The 18,007-nt window shown below is 33.9% G+C and overlaps 2 protein-coding genes across 16 annotated transcripts in view; one reads left to right on the top strand and one right to left on the bottom strand.

The window, feature by feature from the left end:
• Window positions 1-251: 251 nt before the first annotated feature.
• LOC124423107 (RING finger protein 121) lies at window positions 252-5,135 on the top strand. Of its 9 annotated transcripts, XR_006942010.1 has the most exons (10): window positions 252-393; window positions 681-715; window positions 834-975; window positions 1,055-1,209; window positions 1,311-1,539; window positions 1,607-1,842; window positions 1,931-2,047; window positions 4,066-4,153; window positions 4,538-4,580; window positions 4,980-5,135. XR_006942010.1 is itself a non-coding variant. In XM_046960506.1 (9 exons), exons 1-8 carry the CDS (start codon window positions 367-369, stop codon window positions 4,130-4,132), a joined length of 1,008 nt encoding a protein of 335 aa, XP_046816462.1. In that variant the 5' UTR covers window positions 252-366; the 3' UTR covers window positions 4,133-4,153; window positions 4,985-5,135. The 9 variants fall into 9 exon arrangements, 6 of the variants coding, with proteins under 6 accessions (XP_046816462.1, XP_046816461.1, XP_046816460.1 ...); XR_006942009.1 differs by having other exon boundaries at window positions 4,066-4,580; window positions 4,985-5,135; XR_006942008.1 differs by having other exon boundaries at window positions 4,066-4,580.
• A 3,653-nt stretch (window positions 5,136-8,788) lies between these two features.
• The window catches only part of LOC124423103 (teneurin-m), a 628,739-nt gene continuing 619,520 nt past the window's right edge, over window positions 8,789-18,007 (bottom strand). For all 7 annotated transcript variants that reach the window (XM_046960484.1, XM_046960486.1, XM_046960485.1 and 4 more), the window contains 5 exons: window positions 17,251-17,467; window positions 16,273-17,108; window positions 13,867-16,175; window positions 13,008-13,761; window positions 8,789-12,918 (listed from right to left, as the gene is read on the bottom strand). In XM_046960484.1, coding sequence (XP_046816440.1) covers window positions 11,430-12,918; window positions 13,008-13,761; window positions 13,867-16,175; window positions 16,273-17,108; window positions 17,251-17,467 — 5,605 coding nt within the window. In that variant the 3' untranslated portion in view covers window positions 8,789-11,429. The remainder of the gene's footprint in view (window positions 12,919-13,007; window positions 13,762-13,866; window positions 16,176-16,272; window positions 17,109-17,250; window positions 17,468-18,007) is intronic.

The following is an 18,007-nucleotide window of genomic DNA, read 5'->3' as shown; positions in this document are numbered from 1 at the left end:
ATTACATTACTTTTTTTTTTTTTTTATAAAGTCAATATGGCTGACTTATTGCAAGGCGGGAATTAAAAATAAAATATTAATTATTTAAATGTCCAGATTTTTTGATGCATAAGAAAAAGTTCTGAAGAAATTTTTTTTATATATTTAATTTAATTAATATACAATCGATCTTATATTATTTTCAACTATTTTTATCTAAACATTTCTTTATATACAGATATTTAAGAATAATTTATGATTATTCTTGATATGAGTTTATCAACGTCGGTGTGAACAGCACCTTAAGATGTGCCACCCAGCAACGGGTACATTATGCCAGCTTGTTAAAATCTATTTGTTCACTGTTGGTTAAAAATACTATAAACGATGGATCTCCATACAATGCCAAATAAAGTGTGTATATATTTTTTTATAAATTTACATTTTAATCTTTTAATAATAATACATTAGAAAAATAAATGACATACGCAAAGTATAACCTCTTAAATTGCATGAAGAATTCAAAAATGACATTATTATTATAATTACTTTTATGTTTACATAAAGATAAAATGTGTGCACACATTGTCCATGTCATATTCATTTATTGTAAGCAAGTTGAAACTTAATTAATAATATCCAATATGTTTATAAATATGTTTATAATACTATGAAATAAATAATATCTTTAATTTTTCTAGAGTGAAGCGGAGATGACTGCTGCAGAAAAATGGAGGTAAATTATTTATAATAATATAAAGTTATTACTCATTGTAATAAACATCTGTACATTGGAATATTTAACAAGTAAAGAAATTCATTATGTGTAAATATAAAATTTAATGATTTTTCAGGGTAGAACATATAAAGATGCACAAACAGCATCAAGGCCATGAATCAATGCATGCTGAAATGTTACTAATTTTATTAGTGACATTAACGGTAGCACAAGTCTTTTTAATTGAATGGAAAAAGAGATATTTTAAATCATATCAGGTAAAATAAAGTACGTCTTAATCATATTAATAATATTTCATATCATTGACACATTAAGAAATATATAATTTTTGTGTAGTTAATAACATTGATAGTTATGTGGATAATACCATTTGGTATGAGTCTAAATAATCACTGGTGGAGATTTATTTTTCTGTGGTTAGTCTCGTCATGTATAACAGGACTTGTAGTAAGAAAAGCTATTCAGAAACCGATACAGGGTACAACTCCTAGGTATGATTGTTATTATAAAATAATAAGCTTTGTATTTTACTTTTAAAATAGTTCATTGAACTGTTATATATATATATATATATATTTTTTTTTTTTTACAGATTAGTGTACAAGTGGTTTTACTTTATTTACAAGCTTAGTTATGTTTTGGGTATAATTGGATATATTATAGTATTAGCAACATTTTTTGGTTTGAATCTTGCATTTAACGTGAAGCCTCAAGTTTGGATGGATTGTGGTTTACTTTTCTTATTTTATGGCCTTTATTTTGGTGTTCTTGGAAGGGATGTTGCTGAGATATGTGCTGATAAAATGGCTTCACACATAGGAGTGAGTAGTTTGTAGAAATAGATTATGAAATTATTATGATATTCATAAAATCTTATATAATTTACAGTATTATGCTCCAGGCAGTATGCCAACAAGAACTTTAGAGCCAGGAGTATGCGCTGTATGTGGAAACAAGCTCTTAGTCTCAGAAGAAGAAGAAGGTGTTATTGAGAATACATTTAAACTTAGCTGCGAACATGTCTTTCATGAATTTTGCATTAGAGGTTGGTGCATCATAGGGAAAAAACAGACATGTCCTTATTGTAAGGAAAAAGTGGACCTCAAAAAGATGTTTCGCAATCCGTATCCTTTTGCAGATAAAGAAAATTCTTTTTACAATATATTATATGTATATATGTATATGCTATATCAACCTTAATGATTTTTAAAGATGGGAACGGCCACATGTATTGTATGGTCAATTATTGGATTGGATAAGGTGGTTAGTTGCATGGCAACCACTAATTCTGTTCCTAGTGCAAGGTATCAATTGGGCTCTGGGCCTTGAGTAAGTAATGCCATAATTGAGTCGAATTGGTTTTGCTCCAAAGGAGTAGCACTACAATAACTGAATCATTATTTGTCGATTTTGAATACAAATGTGCTTGTATATTTGTATATGCAATTGTTTATTATATTTGTTAATGGAACACCAACATTTTGCTAATGATACATGAATGTTGGTGATTATATTATTTACTATACCTATTCATATATGTATATATATATATATATACATCTTCGTACATGTATATTGTATATATATATATCATTGACTATGTATATATATAATATATACCTTCGTACATTGCGTACAGTGGGAACGCCTGTGTTCAAAAAAAAAAAAGAAAAAAAAAAAAAAAAGAAAAAAAAAGAAAAAAAAAAAATCGAAGGTGCTTTATTATGTTAATTACTTTTGCACTGAAGAAAAATTAACAGTATAAAAATCTAGATGCAAAACTTTTTTTATCGTAGGACTTCTTTGGATACATTCGTAGATAATAATATGGTATTTTGGATAAAGATACAAGGTTAGATAAATTATAGTTCTTTCACACTTTTGTATCTTTCTAGTCAGGAAATTTTTAAAATCTTGGAAACAGAGCGTAACGCAATATTAAGTCGTAATGGCTATAGCTATTGATGATATTTTTGTAAAATTTGGCTGTGCACCTGGTACTTCATCGACCCGTCTATATTTTTCAACAGTATATTATTAATAATTAATACACATTCCTCGATAAAAGTACACGGTGCTCCACATATTTTTCATGTTCCCCAATAGCTTTGGGAGAATTCTAATAATAAGATAGATACGTTAATGCTTTTAAAATTGCTCTTAGGAAATTATTTAAGAATAATAGTTTGATTAAATCATATAAATACTTACCGTATTCGGTTAAAAAGAAATTATAAATGTGAACCTATTTAATACAAAAATTAAATTAAAAATTAATAAGATTTTATAATAACGAATGTGTGTGATACATTTCAAAATATTATATAGAAATTAAGATAGTCTCATTTTTCTTATAAAGAAATAGATATCGATCGTTTCATAATAAACACAATGCGTGTAAGTAGTACATCCAATAACGATCGTTTTTTCACAGCTAATTAATCTTGCACCGGTATATCTGTTACACTTATTGCACAAGTAAAAGCGGTTTTCACCTTCCCCTTTTCCCCCACCCTCACCCACACCCACAACCCCTTCCCTTCCTTCACACGACCAATTTTTTGATTATACTATCTATATGCATATGTACTATTTGTAGATTTTAGTCAACGATTCGTCTACATTTTACGTAAATATTTCTACGTTAATTGTAAGAATCGGTGCATTGCTTAAAGTATCAGCACATTTGTTATTTATTTTCAAGTTTTCTATTTTCATCGTCATATTTATTAATTTTTCTTTCTTGGGAAATTTAGGTATTATTATAAAGATAACGATAAATTCTATATTCCATCTTGAAAAATAATATCGCCGGTACGATACGATATGTTTTTAGAATGAAAATGCAAATTTCAAATATTATTAATTCGATTTAAGCGCGACAAAGAAAATGTTTCTTCCATTTTTCTTTTCCCAGAAGACGTAACGATTGTAAATACGTTGAGAAGAGTAAACAAAAAATTGTAATAAATGGAGATCTGTCCAAAAAGCAAATACTTCATAATAAAATAATGTACAAAAGCAGAATATCTTGTGCAGTATTAATCCTCAAAGCAATTTCGTTCCCTTTTTTTTTTTTGTTTTTCTTTTTTTCGTTTTTTTTTTTTTTCTCTTTAATCGTATATTTTGTTGTAGTTGTATTTTTTTTCTTTTTTTTTTTTTTTTTTCTAATTTCACTTTTCGCGATTCATTTATTTCTAACACATCAGGATTATACTTTGCAAATATTTTACTTTTACGTTAATATTTTTCCCTGAACACTTTGCTAACAAATCTTTTTTCGTCAAATAAAAATAAAGAATAAATTTATAACAAATTTTTGTTACCTTTTTCATCGTTTTTTCCAGAGAATCGGAAATAGTCAAGACTGAGAAAGGCAGCACAGACGCTACTGTAATAGCAGATTTTCACTGACCCATCCAATGTACAAAAGCTGTATGTTCTATAATTTTTTTAATAACAAACCAATCCGAGATATATGTATATACATACATATATATATATATACATACATATATATGTATATATATAAATATATATATGTGGGACTGATATTATAAATTGTAACTATGTTTGCTTAGCGACATTTGAAATTTAAGAAAATATTTTCTTTAAAATATAGTGTAGAACTTTAAGTATTTTAAGAATAAACAAACAAACAAACAAACAAACAAACAAAAAAATATATATATATATATATATGTATATATATATAAAGAGTTAGTAAAAGAGAGAAAGAGTGTGAGAGAGTGTGAGAGCAATGATAACAACTTGTCATTAATGTTACTAAAAGACTTTAATTATCTCTCCTTTTAATAGTTTTCGATAGAAAAAACAACTTTCATCACATCGTCGCGTTCTCGTAGGTACTTTTCAGATTTGCGACGGATCCGTTCTAAGGACGCTTTTTTCTTTTTTTTCTTCTTTCTTTTTTTTTTTTTTTTCTTTTCCATTTTCATTCTTCATTTGTTATCGTAAACTTTATACAAGCTTAATATAATTTTCATTAATGTTTAATTCAACAGAGAAAAATATATATGACGATAGCAAAGGTGAGAGAAAGAGATAATTAGTTTATAAATGTGTACGTGTAAGAGATAGATATACAAGGAAAGTTTTAGGATAAAGGTAGAGAACATTTAGGAATCAATATTTATAAAAAGACCTTACGACGGATCCGACGGATAATTTTACAAGATAATATTTAAGTGAAATTTATCTATTTGTGTAAATAAATAGAAAATTTTATTTTGCTTGATAGAATAGAAGGAAGATAGGATGACGATGGTGCGGAGGATAAGGGATGAAGGGTAGTAGTTTAAGACGTCACGATACGATGGGATTAGCGGGATTAGGTATGGATATAGACATTCACAAACACTAGGAAATTTTATAGATATATTTATTGAGTACTTAGCGTGTAAGAGTATAGAATATATGTACCTTATTGTTAAATATCATTACACGGTAATATATATATATATATATATATATATATATATATGTATGTATATATTTATATATATATATGTATGTGTATGTGTGTCTGTATATATATATATACATATATATATATATATATGTATATATATAATAATGTAGTCTTATAAAATAAACCTCGCGCGTTGAGCACGACGCGTACAATGACGTGCGCATGCGTGCCCATATGTATGTGTATGTGTTTTCTTTTTTTTTTTTACGTTTGTCATGTTTCCTTGAAAGAGTATTTACACAATGAACGCAATTATCAATATGTACATATGTTTTTCCACTTCCTTCCTTTTGCCTTTTTCTTTTCTTCTTTTTTTTCTTCCTTCATTTTTCCCCTTCTTTCTTTCTTTCTTTCAGCCATTCCGTGTACTTAGAAAACGAGAAAAGAAAAGAAAAGAAAAGAAAAGAAAAAAAAAAAAAAGAAAAAAAAGAAAAAGAAAACAAAAATACAGACGAACGGCCGAACGAGCCGGACGAAATGAGGATCGAACGAGCGGAGGAGAGTCGTAAATTTATTTGTCCTGGTAATTCGATTTTCTGCAAATTCTTTTTTCTCTCTTTTTTTTTTTTTTTCTTTCTTTCTTTTTTATAACGCGAACCTTTTCCCCATTAAAATTATCTTCGTCGAACTATTTTCCTTCTATCAAAAATTATTTTCTTATTTTATTTCTTCTTCGCCGTCTCTCAACGCACGACTAACGAGGGGTAAGGAAATATTAATATTATTTTGCGTTTCTTCTTTCTTTTTTCTTTTTTCTTTTCTTCTGATAATATTTATGAAAGTATAACGGGGACACGTTAGATTGAGGACGACCTTCACGATTTTTCTTTAATTATTTTTATTATTTATTATTTATTAATTATTATTTATTATTTATTATTTATTATTTATTATTATTACTAGTATTATGCCAGTTCGATCAAGAGTATTATCATTCGCGAGTATTTTTATGTTTCTCTCAGTCACCCTTACAGTCCCCCAAGCCGATCCGACTTCAGACGCGAATTCGTCAATGGAATAAAATATAATCATTTTCGTTCGTCGCTTTTATGTACAAAATTAAACTGTCAGATGACCGTGACACCCGTCCGTGCACGCACATTTACAAATCGTGAAGTGACGAGCGATCGATCGGTCCAAATAAGTTGTCTCTTTTTTCTCTCTCTTTTTCTTTCTCTCCGTTTCACGAACTCTCCCTGTCCCTCTATCTCTCTCGATTCTTTTCTCCCATCTTTTATCATTTATCTTTATCTTTTTTTTTTTTTTTTTAATTAATTAATTTTTTTTTTAACTCTCTTTTTATACCTCTCGCGAGGAGGAGGACCATTGAACCTCCGGATTCGCTTCATTTTGTTTTATACTTTTAGAAAAGCGCACAACTTTCTTTCTTTCCCCTTCCACGATATTTATCGTTAACACAATTTTTGCATATATTAATATGTATATATGTATATATATATATATATATATATATATATATACATATATATATATTTATATATATCTATATATATATATATATATTTTTTTTTTATATTTATATTTATATGTATAGTGGTACTTGCTCTCTCTCTCTCTCATACATGACATATCAACGCACATTCTTATCTCTCTCTCACACACACACACGCACTATCTCTTTCTCTCTCTCTCTCTCTCTCTCTCTCTCTCTCTCTCTCTCTCTCTTTCTCTCCCTAAACATATCTCTCACTTGCTTTTCCTCGCAGCAGGCTTTCGGTATTATTAAGACAACATACACGATAGTTTTACGAAGTATTGCTTTTTCCTTAGTCGCGTGCCGACACACCCGTTTTCTTTTCCACTTGCGAAAATTATATATATATATATATATATATATATATATAAATATATATATATATATATATATATATTTATATATATATATATATATGTATATATCTTCACGAGAGGAAAATAGGAAATAGGTGGGCCGTGCGTAACAATAATAAATTTCGCTTCCTTCCTACGCGTGATCGTCGTCAAGGTTCGATTCCCATCATCAATTCCGAGCGAGAAGAAGAGGGGGGGGGGATGAAGTGCGGGATAATCCCGACAAATTTTGAAAATATCTCCTGGAACTCGCTCCTCGTCGACATTATAGCGCAAGCGCGAAGGAAGCAACGTGCTTAAGCGTAAAGTTTAACTCGATTACAGGGCTTTTTTTTTTTTCCTTCTTCTTTTCATTTCTTTTTAAATGTCTTGTCGATTTTCTATCTCTGTCTTTCTTTCTCTTTCTCTCTCTCTCTCTCTCTCTCTCTCTCTCTCTCTCTCTCTTTCTTCCTAATTTTTTACCTATCGATTCGCATAATAGGCGAAGTTATAAACTTTTTACAAGCCTTCTCCCACGTCCAACGTGTTTTCGTTACTATTTTCTGTTTTTTGTTCTTCTTCTTTTTTTCCTTCTTCTTCTTCTTCTTCTTCTTCTTCCTCTTCTGCTTTTGTTTTTTGTTCTTCTTCCATTTTTTTTCCTCTTTTAATTACCATTACCATTACCATTACCATTACCATTATCATTATCATTATCATTATCATTATCATTATCATTATCATTATTATTATTATTATTATTATTATTATTATTATTATTATTATTATTATTATTATTATTATTATTATTATTACTATTATCTTTAGTATTATTATTTATTATATTTGTTATATTCTGCCGGGTTTTGGTAAAAAAAAAAGAAAAAAAAGAAGAAAAAAAAAAGAAAGGAAACAAAATAAAAAGATAAATAAAAAAAAAAAAAACAAACGCGTAAACCGCAAATTTCAACGATGCCAGCGAAAACAAATTTTAAAGGATTGAAAATGTGAAAATTAAATTCGGCAAGAATTATTAGTTTTTAAATTGACAAAATAATACGAGAAGAGAGATTAGAATTTGAATCACAGTTCGTCGCGCGTGTGTCGTTTCGTTTAGTTAATAATAGAATATGTATATATGGATGTATGCACGTGTCGGGTCTCACAAATAGATAAAGAAGAATCATTGAGAAACAACGAATTTTATAGAAGATCGACGGGAAATCACGACGACATGGATACAACGGGATTGCAAAATCGTTAAAATAGAGATCTTTTGGAGCGTCGTAAAAATTAAAATTTGAATTTATTATTTATAATTGAGAGAGAAGTTTTCACTTCGGTCTCGGGTCGTAAGTGATCTCTCGTCGTTTCATATGTTATCTTCATCTTCCTTTTCTTTCCTTTCCTTAATCTTCCCTTTCCTTTTCTTTTCTTTTCGTTTAGTTTTTTTTTTTTTGGTTTTTTTTTTTGAGAAAATGCAAAAGATATTCTGCCGGCACATTCTGTCTATGCACAACGGATATGTACAATGTAAATCTCTGTATAAGGGTCATTAGGCATACTCTTTTTTTCATTTTCTTTCTTCGCATTTTTTTTTTTTACCTTTTTTCTTTTTTTTTCTTTCTTTTTTAAATTGCTCACTAAATCTCCCACCCATCCCGCCCAATCCCCCCATCCCCCTTTCACACAGTCGTCACAACTCGTCAACTAATTACGTACGCTGCAATTATGATTATGTATACATTTTCTTTTTTTTTTTTTTATCTTCTTTTATTCTTTTTATAATTTATTATACACCTACGTGGAACACAACGTGGTTGAGCGACCGTGGCACACTCGCACACGTTGGCTCGTTGCTCTTTTCTCTCTCTCTCTCTCTCTCTCTCTCTCTCTCTCCCCCTTCCTCCCTTTCTCTATTATAATTATACGTATGCAGTTATATTTTTTTTGTTCTCTTTACTTTCTATGCTCAGTTACTTCATTTGATCCAAACCACGGAGTTCGATCTACATTTTTTTTTTTTTTTTCTTTTCATTTTTACTTCATTACTCGATACTGATAAACACCGACAATGTTCAACTATATCTTTTACAAAGTATGTGTTTTTTTATTTTATTTTACTTTATTTTATTTTATTTTACTTCATTTTTTTTTCTTTTCTTTTTTTTTTATACGGGGACCAGGACAGGGCAGTGGATGTGTCTTCTTTTTTTGTTTTTTTTTTTTCTTTTTTTTTGTTTTTATTTTTTTCTCTTTTTTTTTTTTTCAATGAAGTTTCGCGAGGGTTGAACGAGGGTAGAATGGTATATTATATTATCATGGAGGGGAAAAAGGGAGGACGATCCCACAGACACACGGTGGCTACAAAGGACCTCTTCGACGACACAATTTAAAAAATAATTTCTCATTTTTAGTAGAAAGATAGGCGGGGCATTTTCGTACAATAGTAATATTACCTTTTATCATAAACTTCGTTAATTATTACTATTCCTTATTACTTCTTATTACTTCTTATCCTCGTTATTCTTATTATTAATCGTTTTATTATTCTTAACGTTATCATATCATTATTTATTAGCGATTATTTCTCTCGTGGACAATATCATTTCGACCGTGTTTATTTTTTCCCATAACCCCCCCCCCTAACCCACGCCGCCGCTACCCCCGCTGCCGGCCCCTCCCACCCTCCCTCCCCGTCTACTACTATGCCGAAGAGAAGGGAAGAATGTAATCGTTAAAAATGATCTTTCTTCCCTTTTACTCGCGACACGCGACGCGTCCCGTTATCGATCGAACTATTTACACGTGTCTATCGACGTATCGAGTGAGAACACCTCTTTAGCACACTTCGCGTAACATTTAAACGGCACGACAGCACGCGTGACGGCTTACGGATTAGTCTGATTTAAATCATACTTTTCGAAATTACCAACTCTCTCTCTCTCTCTCTCTCTCTATCTCTATTATCGTTCCGTTCCGTCACTATATCCATCGCAACGTTTTCTGTCACGCATCACTTTTATTTTTCCCTTTTTACCTAGTCGCGTACTTGGCGCGAATACATATAAAAAAGCATTGGTTTTTTTTTTCCCATTTTTTTTTTCCTTTTTCTTTTTTTTTTCCTTTTTTTTTTCTTTATCGACAGTTCTATCCACCCCGGTTTTAACCGAGAGTTTCGCGTTCATATATATATATGTATATATATATATATATATATATATATATATATGTTCATATGTATATTATCTACATTTACCATTAATCGATTAGCTTTATGTACAATTGCTCGCGTCTCTCTCTCTCTCTCTCTCTCTCTCTCTCTCTCTCTCTCTAATACACATAATTACGTCATGTTAAAAATATCTGACGTGTGGGAAAGTACGCTAGTGTATTTCTTTCTTTCTTCTTCTTCTTTTCTTTTCTTTTCTTTTATTCTTTTTCTTTTTTTTTTCATCTTCATTCATATACTCCTCTCGGTTTTATCTTCGGACGAACACGTACGTGTCTCGATAATCAAACGTCGAAACGTCATTTTATTACTCATATGTCACATTGTAGAGACCCTGTGATGATGATCACATAGGACACACACGTTATTCGAAATCCCATTTTCAATGTTCGACGTTCCAACGAATACGCGAGACTACCACCTTCTTTTTCTTCTTTTTTCTTCTTCTTCTTCTTCTTATTTCTTTTATTCTACTTTTCCCGTATCCTCGCCCTCTCTTTATCACGCACTCGTTTTTCTAGATATTCAATCGTCACGGACGGCACCTTTAAAGTATATGCGTAACACTTCATTCGATTTAAAAACCTTTTCTCCTTTTGAGATCATACTGTATAGAACAATATCCGAAGTCTCTTTAAATTTCTTTATTCGTTTCGTCATTATTATTATTATTATTATTATTATTATTATTATTATTATTATTATTATTATTATTATTTTTCCCGAAACGAATATGTCAACAGCAACGAGAAGAGAATAATCGTTATAAAGAATACAAATTTAACGCGTTTCCTTTTACCAGGATTTAGGATTTATGCACGATTTTAGTTGACACGTCATTGGACGCGGAGCGAACGATCAAGAGAGAGAGATTATACATTTTCAAATTTCCCTATCCCACCTCCACTTTTCCTATTCCTTTCTCTATTCCCCTTTCTCTGTCTCTCTCTCTCTCTCGATCTCTCAAATTTCCCAATCCCAATTCACCATATCAACGTTCATAATACTACTCCCCTTGAGTGCGTCGAGAAGAGATAGCGAGAAAGATTATTATCATTTGTTTCCTTTCTCCTTGCCATCACTTATTTTCACCACGAGATTCACGCGGGCACGCGAATCAAGTCCCAAAGGATCTCCCGAGCTCGCATTGTCCTTTCGAATCACGAGTCGTGCCTATGGCTTCTGCTACGTCTATTGCCGCTCTTTCGTCTTTTCCTTTTGGTATCCCTGGTAAATGCTACGTTACCAGGATCGTCGGCTAATTGGGGATACCTGTGGACACTGTGAATGTCGACACCTTCGTAACCATCAACGGTACCACGATTTAAAAGCTCATCTTTTTCTTCTTTCGACCAGTCCCCTCTACCTTGAAAACCAGCCATTACCAATTGTTTTTCTATTTCCCATGCTCTCTCGACTGCTCGTTTATGAGCGTGTTTCAATATCCTGTGCCTTTCTTGTTCCGGATCTGCACCATATTTTATAACAACCGCTGCGTCTGGATTATGAAGTCTCAATTCCTTCCACGTTCCTGCTCCGTGTTCGGTTGTTTCGTGAGTGGAAACATTAAACATACCGCCAAGCCTTTGGAGTTCTTCCATATCGTCTCGGATTTTTAAGGCGTTGTCCTTGACAAAATAAAAGACATCCTGATCGTGTACACTGAAGTGAAGAGGCAAGAAATAAGAATTGTTGAAGACCGACGTCACTACGTCTTGAACAACAGTGTTAACACCGTCCACAACGCTAACCAATGCTCTACCACCGACTCTAGATACAAGTATTCCTTCACCAAATACCGCACGACGATGTGCTACTCTTGGAAGAAGATTTCTCGTTTTAGGTTCCAATTTTAATAAAGGCTTTGGTACAAATCCTAAATCGGAGAATTTTTCATGAACACGATTGACGATACATTGTAATCCTGACATAACACCAAAATCAGGAGTTAATTGCGGAGAGGTGATCGTAGCACTTGGTTGATAAACCATTTGTTTTGTATATTCAGAGCCGAGCATTGAAGAGATATCGTAGCCATAAAGTTTAAGCCAGCTTGCCAGGTCAGTCATGTATTCGACGTTCTGTTTGAAATTGATTGGATCGTTGTTACGGAAACGATAAATGAATATGTCGGTTGGCGTTGTTAGCTCGTTCGCCATTTGTTCCCAGGCAGGTGTCATCCATTGTCCTACGGTTGGATCGTACAGTCTCTTGTTAAGATATATCAATTTTGTGTTTGGATCGAATAGACCGCCGTGAAAATCGATGGGCAAGTAAAAATCAGGATTGGTGTCTTTGATGATTTTCCCGAATGGCGTACGACGCATTTCTTTAATAAGATTTCCATTGGTATCGAAAAGAGCCAAGGGTGAACCATTTTGATCGGTTGCAACATAAAATCTTTGTTCGGAGGTTTCGACCGTCATTAAGAAATCACGTTGATCGTAGAGGAATCGGAACGTCTTAGAAGATTTTGGAAAGTGTACGTGAGTTATCAAATCCGGTGTCTTTGGATTGGCATAAAAGAATTGAGTGATATTTTCTCGATCGTCGTTCCAAGATACCAATCTGCCACGATCATCGTAAAAGTACCAGATTTGGAATTTCTTGTGTTCCGATGCATGAATAAGTTGTCCTCTAGAATTGTACCTATTCGAACGATAAGAAACGTTAGAACGTAATAAAATTTTATTAGTAATATAGACGATTATTATTATATAAATTTCTTAAGGACCTACCTGTATTTGTGTTCTCCTCTAATAACGACAAATCCTCGGCCATCGTAAGAATTGAATTCTACGTCGCCATATTGAACTACCCGATCTCCGCTATCATAACCTAATACGATCTTTTCGTTATGTTCGGTAACACCAACTATATTACCATTCTCATCGTATGCGTATTGCCAATTTATATCCGTATCTGCTACCTCAAGTACGTGACTATCTGCGTTATACGTAATCTTATCCATTCTAGACCATTCTTTCTTTTCCATGGAATCCTTACCGATCATCAATTTTCTCATCTTGATACGATTTCTATTATCATATTCGAGTTCCATTCTAAATACATCAAGAGAACGAATGTTCATTAGAACAGTCTTAACACGACCATGTTCGTCATAATCTGTGACAGTGAAAAACTGCTTGCTACTATCTTGCATGACCGATCTATTGAATACGTTCCTATAGATTCTAAGGTCACCGACACCTTCCAATACACCAAGATTCTGATTGTATTTTAATCGTAACTGTGGAAGTTGTTTTCCATTGATGTCCACCTCGATACCAGATATACGTGCATTTCCGTCGTATTGATAACGATAATGCGCATTGTCCATGCCACTTTTACTTCCGAATTTGATTTTCTCGTCTTTGACAATTCCTGCGTGATATTTGTACTCAATACGCATTTCGAAATTTGGCTCGTTGATGTCGATGCTACGAACAAGACTTGTTGTTTCTTGATACGTATAATGTATAGAAGACAAGCCTGAAATAATATTAAATAATGTAATATTTTCTTTTGTTTTGTTTTCAATATTTTCTTCTTTTATATGACGTCATAGTGTAAATAAATATATTATATCAAACTAACCTGCCAAAGTGGTTTCCAATTTTCCAGTGTGATCATAAACGTATGCCACTTTACCGCTCTGATGTGGATAAACCTTAGCAAGTATCTGTCCATCGTCGTTGTAAAGAATTTCATATGGATGTCGATTCATGGGCGAATAATATTGATACTTATAGAATCCGAGAGATGTTTGAAGGGAGAACGCATGAATATGTCCTCGAGGTGTTGTAAGAGATTGAAGAGCACCAGCTTCGTCATATTGTAACAAATAATCACTTCCACGTGGAGTGGTAACCTTCAGTGGTAAACTGCTGAACATATCTTTAAAAGCATAGATCATTGACGTTCCATCGCTATATTTAATTTCGTATAATCGGCCAGCTCTGTCGAAACCATAAGTTTCACTTATGTCTCCCCAGGTCCAACTAGTCAATCTACTAAATCGATCGTATTCGAGTTCAACGCCAGCAAAAATTCCATTTCTTGGGCCCCATTTCAATGGTCGTGCAGTTCTATCGTACGTTATATTTAATAGTTCTACTCGATCATCCATGAAAACGGCGACGGTATTAGTTTCTCTGTCGTATTCTAAAGATAGCAAGATCTCACCGTTTACACGAAGTTTACGACCAACTTGTGCTACGGCTTTTGAATTGCCACGATTTTTGTTTCCTTGAACCTTTCTAAGGAAATAACGCCATTCGAATCTATTGGCCAAATCGCCTGCGATCTCCGTTCTTTGTTTCGCAAGTACAGGATAACTTTCACCAAGAAGCGGTTCTATTTCGGCGAGAATCGAATATGGCATAGTATCTGTGCTAACTGTATGAGCCCAAGGTGTAACCATACCGACAGAACCATCAGGAAGAACGGTCGTTCTTTGTTCGGCTTCACCAACTTTCGTAACGACGGAGGAACCTTTGATCAGCATGGAGACGGGCTTTCTGTTATTTTGTCCGATTTTAACAATGGCTCCTTTCAAGCTAAGGTCAAACGTCAGACTGATCATTTTACCGGTAGGAGTAACAACGCTTGTCAATCTACCAAATTCGTCGTAATCATAGACATAACCACGTCCTGTGCTATCCAATTTGTTGGCTAATAGTCCAGTGGGCCCATGATAATTGAACGTTACGTTGTAATTATCTGGTGTACTGAATTCATGCAACATCCACATTCTAGTCATTCTTAATCTACACTTTTGTCCTTTGGTATTCTCAATGGAAGTTACTTGATTACTATAGTCACGTAAGAGGAAGACTTTATTGCCAGCCGCATCCGTGACAGTGCTGAGCTTGCCATTACTACTATTGACATTATACGTGAACAGATACACCGTTTCACCTGTTAGAATATTTTTAGTAGCTATATGCTGACCGAATCTATTGAAGACGTAAATCTCTTGCGTATCTGGCGAATAAATCTCATATTCTCTAGCGTCACTAGCATCGGGTATACTTGCCATAACAGAACGTATTCTATAATTGGCCTGATCTCCGATATGTACGACACCGTCAGGTGAAACCGCAACGGACGATATGGTATTGAATTTTGCGGTGGAGGCTAAATAATGATCAGCTTCGAAACAATCGCAACCACGTTCGAGGCAATTGCATTTGGATTCAGCACCGGCATACGGCGATATTTTACCATCCGTGCCGATAACTCTTATGCGATTTATTCGCTGAGAATCACTTTCAGCGATATATAGATTTCCTGATGGGCCAAAGGCAATGCTTTGAGGCATCACCAAAGTGGCATGAGTGGCAAGTTCGGTGTCGAACGATGACAATGGTGAAGCACAATGCAAAGGACGACCTGCTACAACTTTTACACGACCATCTGGAGCCAATTGAAGTACCATGTGATCATCGACCATATGTAAAGAGTTATCGAGCGGATTGATAGCCAATTCCGTTGGCCAACGAAGATGTACTTCCTCGACGTTTAAGGTGCCTTCACAAGGAATTGGTTTCCATTGGGCTTTATGCATATGATTACCGATTACTGTTGTTATGATTCCATCTCTATCCACCATTCTGATATTTGTACCATCAGCAAAATAAAGAACGTTGTCTATAGAAACAGCAACTCCTTTCGGATAAGCCAATTTTGCGTCTCTTGCCAATGCACCATCTCCGCAATGTGCCTCGTCACCTGGAAGACAACGTTCTCCTGATCCAACGACGGTTTCCCAATTATGATCAGGATCAGTATAATCACTTGTATTGCGTACACGAAGAATTTGATGAGATTCTGGATCCGAAATGTAAAGGGAACCATCGAGTGGGCTTATAGCGATATGATATCGATAGGAGACTCTAGTAGCACTGTAAGAAAAATATTTATATTTATAAATATATTGTTTTATTTGTATGTATTGTATGGGAGATACCGTTGAATCGAATAATATTATTTCGTACTTACTTTAGTCGAACGATCGTCCTGACAGTTCCATCTACTAAAATCTTTCTAACCAAATTAAAGTCACCGACGAAAATGGATCCGTCTGGTGCAGTGGCAAGAGCAACTGGTGCGAGTAAACGTTGTTTCGAAGCTTGTCCATCACAATCGTAACAATCCAAAGGTCTTTGATGACCATCACCCATCGTAGTAAGAATCACTCTAGGTTTATGTTTCAAATATATGTTAGAACCATCTCCCTTTTGTAAAATACCCTCGTGGAAGTTATATCTATGATGAATATCAAGATTCCAACCGCCAACATCTGAGATTGCCATGTCGTAGCCGCTGAGTTTAGTGGTTTGAACATCCCAAATGATGTCTTTGCAATCGTTATACTCATAGCCAACCTTAACCATCGCGGTTGTAACCCCATAAACGCGTTGACGATAAACGTTTAATCGATTCCAAGCATACGTGAACTTGATCACCGGATCGGCCTCGAATGTCCTCTCATAAAGGATTCCTTCGATCGAGATCCTTAGATGGACTAAACTGAGAGTGGGTGGTATCGTTTCAGGGGTCAATTGGACTTGTATCGTTGATAAATAACCTCCAACTCTTGAACTGTGATATACAAGATTTAAACCAGTCCCGGGTATTTGCAAACTCTCCTGTATAGCCTGATATTCTGCCAAGATGGCGCTTTTATCAGGACAAGCACCCTGAAAGCCCTGTTTCCACGTTGCCAGGACAAGAGGTTTCATCAAGTCGTAGTCATGAGCCGCGCAAGCGTGTGGCACGTGAACCGGTGGTTTCTCCTCAGCCGTACTCATTACTATTTTGTCGATTATCACGACCTAAGGGAACCAAGAATAATGATAAGAATAAATTTACATCCGATTAGACTTTTCGTATGGGATGGTGGTTGGGGGGGGGGTGGAGGGGCGAGGGGAGAGAGGTATAAAACCCCTTGTTGAAACTCTATTCATTTCCTCTTACCTCATTCCATGGGACGAAGACGATGTGACTCTGCGGCCTGAAAGGTGACCTCCCAAACTGCAAGGTCACTGCACCACCTCCGTTCACCAGTAGATCGAACCAACCGTCGTCTCTTGTCAGGGTAAAGCCTTCCAAAGGTGTACTCGTGCTAACACGTACTCCCATTAGTCCGGTACCAAGGTGCGTGACAACTCGACCACGTATTACGGCGGACCGACTGTCAGAGAATAATAATGTTAACGATTTACGAAACTCGCCTATCCACGAGAAACGGTCAAACTAATGTGATTACTCTTCCAAAGTGCTTCGTTGTACACTACCATTAAAGCATGAATCTATGATCTAAATCTAAATTTCAAATCTACGACAGTGTTACTTTTCATCATCATCATTATCATCATCATCATCATCATCATCATCATCATCATCATCATCATTATCATTATCATCATCATCATCATCATCATCATCATCATCATCATCTTCTTCTTCTTCTTGCTTCCTTTCTTTTTTTTTCTTTTCTTTTAGTTTCTTTTTTTCCTTTTTTTGTTTTTTTTTTTTTTCTTTTTCATTTTCTTTTCTTTTATTTTTCCAGCATCATTCTTTTCGAGTGAATACGTGATTGAATACAGGGACGTTATTAGGACGCTGTCGTTGTTTTCTCTTAGATCGAATATATGTGAGAACGTATGTGTGTATTGACATCGAATAAAAAAAGAGAAAAAGAAAAAAAGAAAAAAAAAAGAAAAAGAGAAAA

Source organism: Vespa crabro, chromosome 3, assembly GCF_910589235.1.
Source record: "Vespa crabro chromosome 3, iyVesCrab1.2, whole genome shotgun sequence".
NCBI classification, from domain to species: domain Eukaryota; kingdom Metazoa; phylum Arthropoda; class Insecta; order Hymenoptera; family Vespidae; genus Vespa; species Vespa crabro.
Note: the sequence above shows the minus strand (reverse complement) of the source record. Positions and strands in the feature narration are given on the sequence as shown.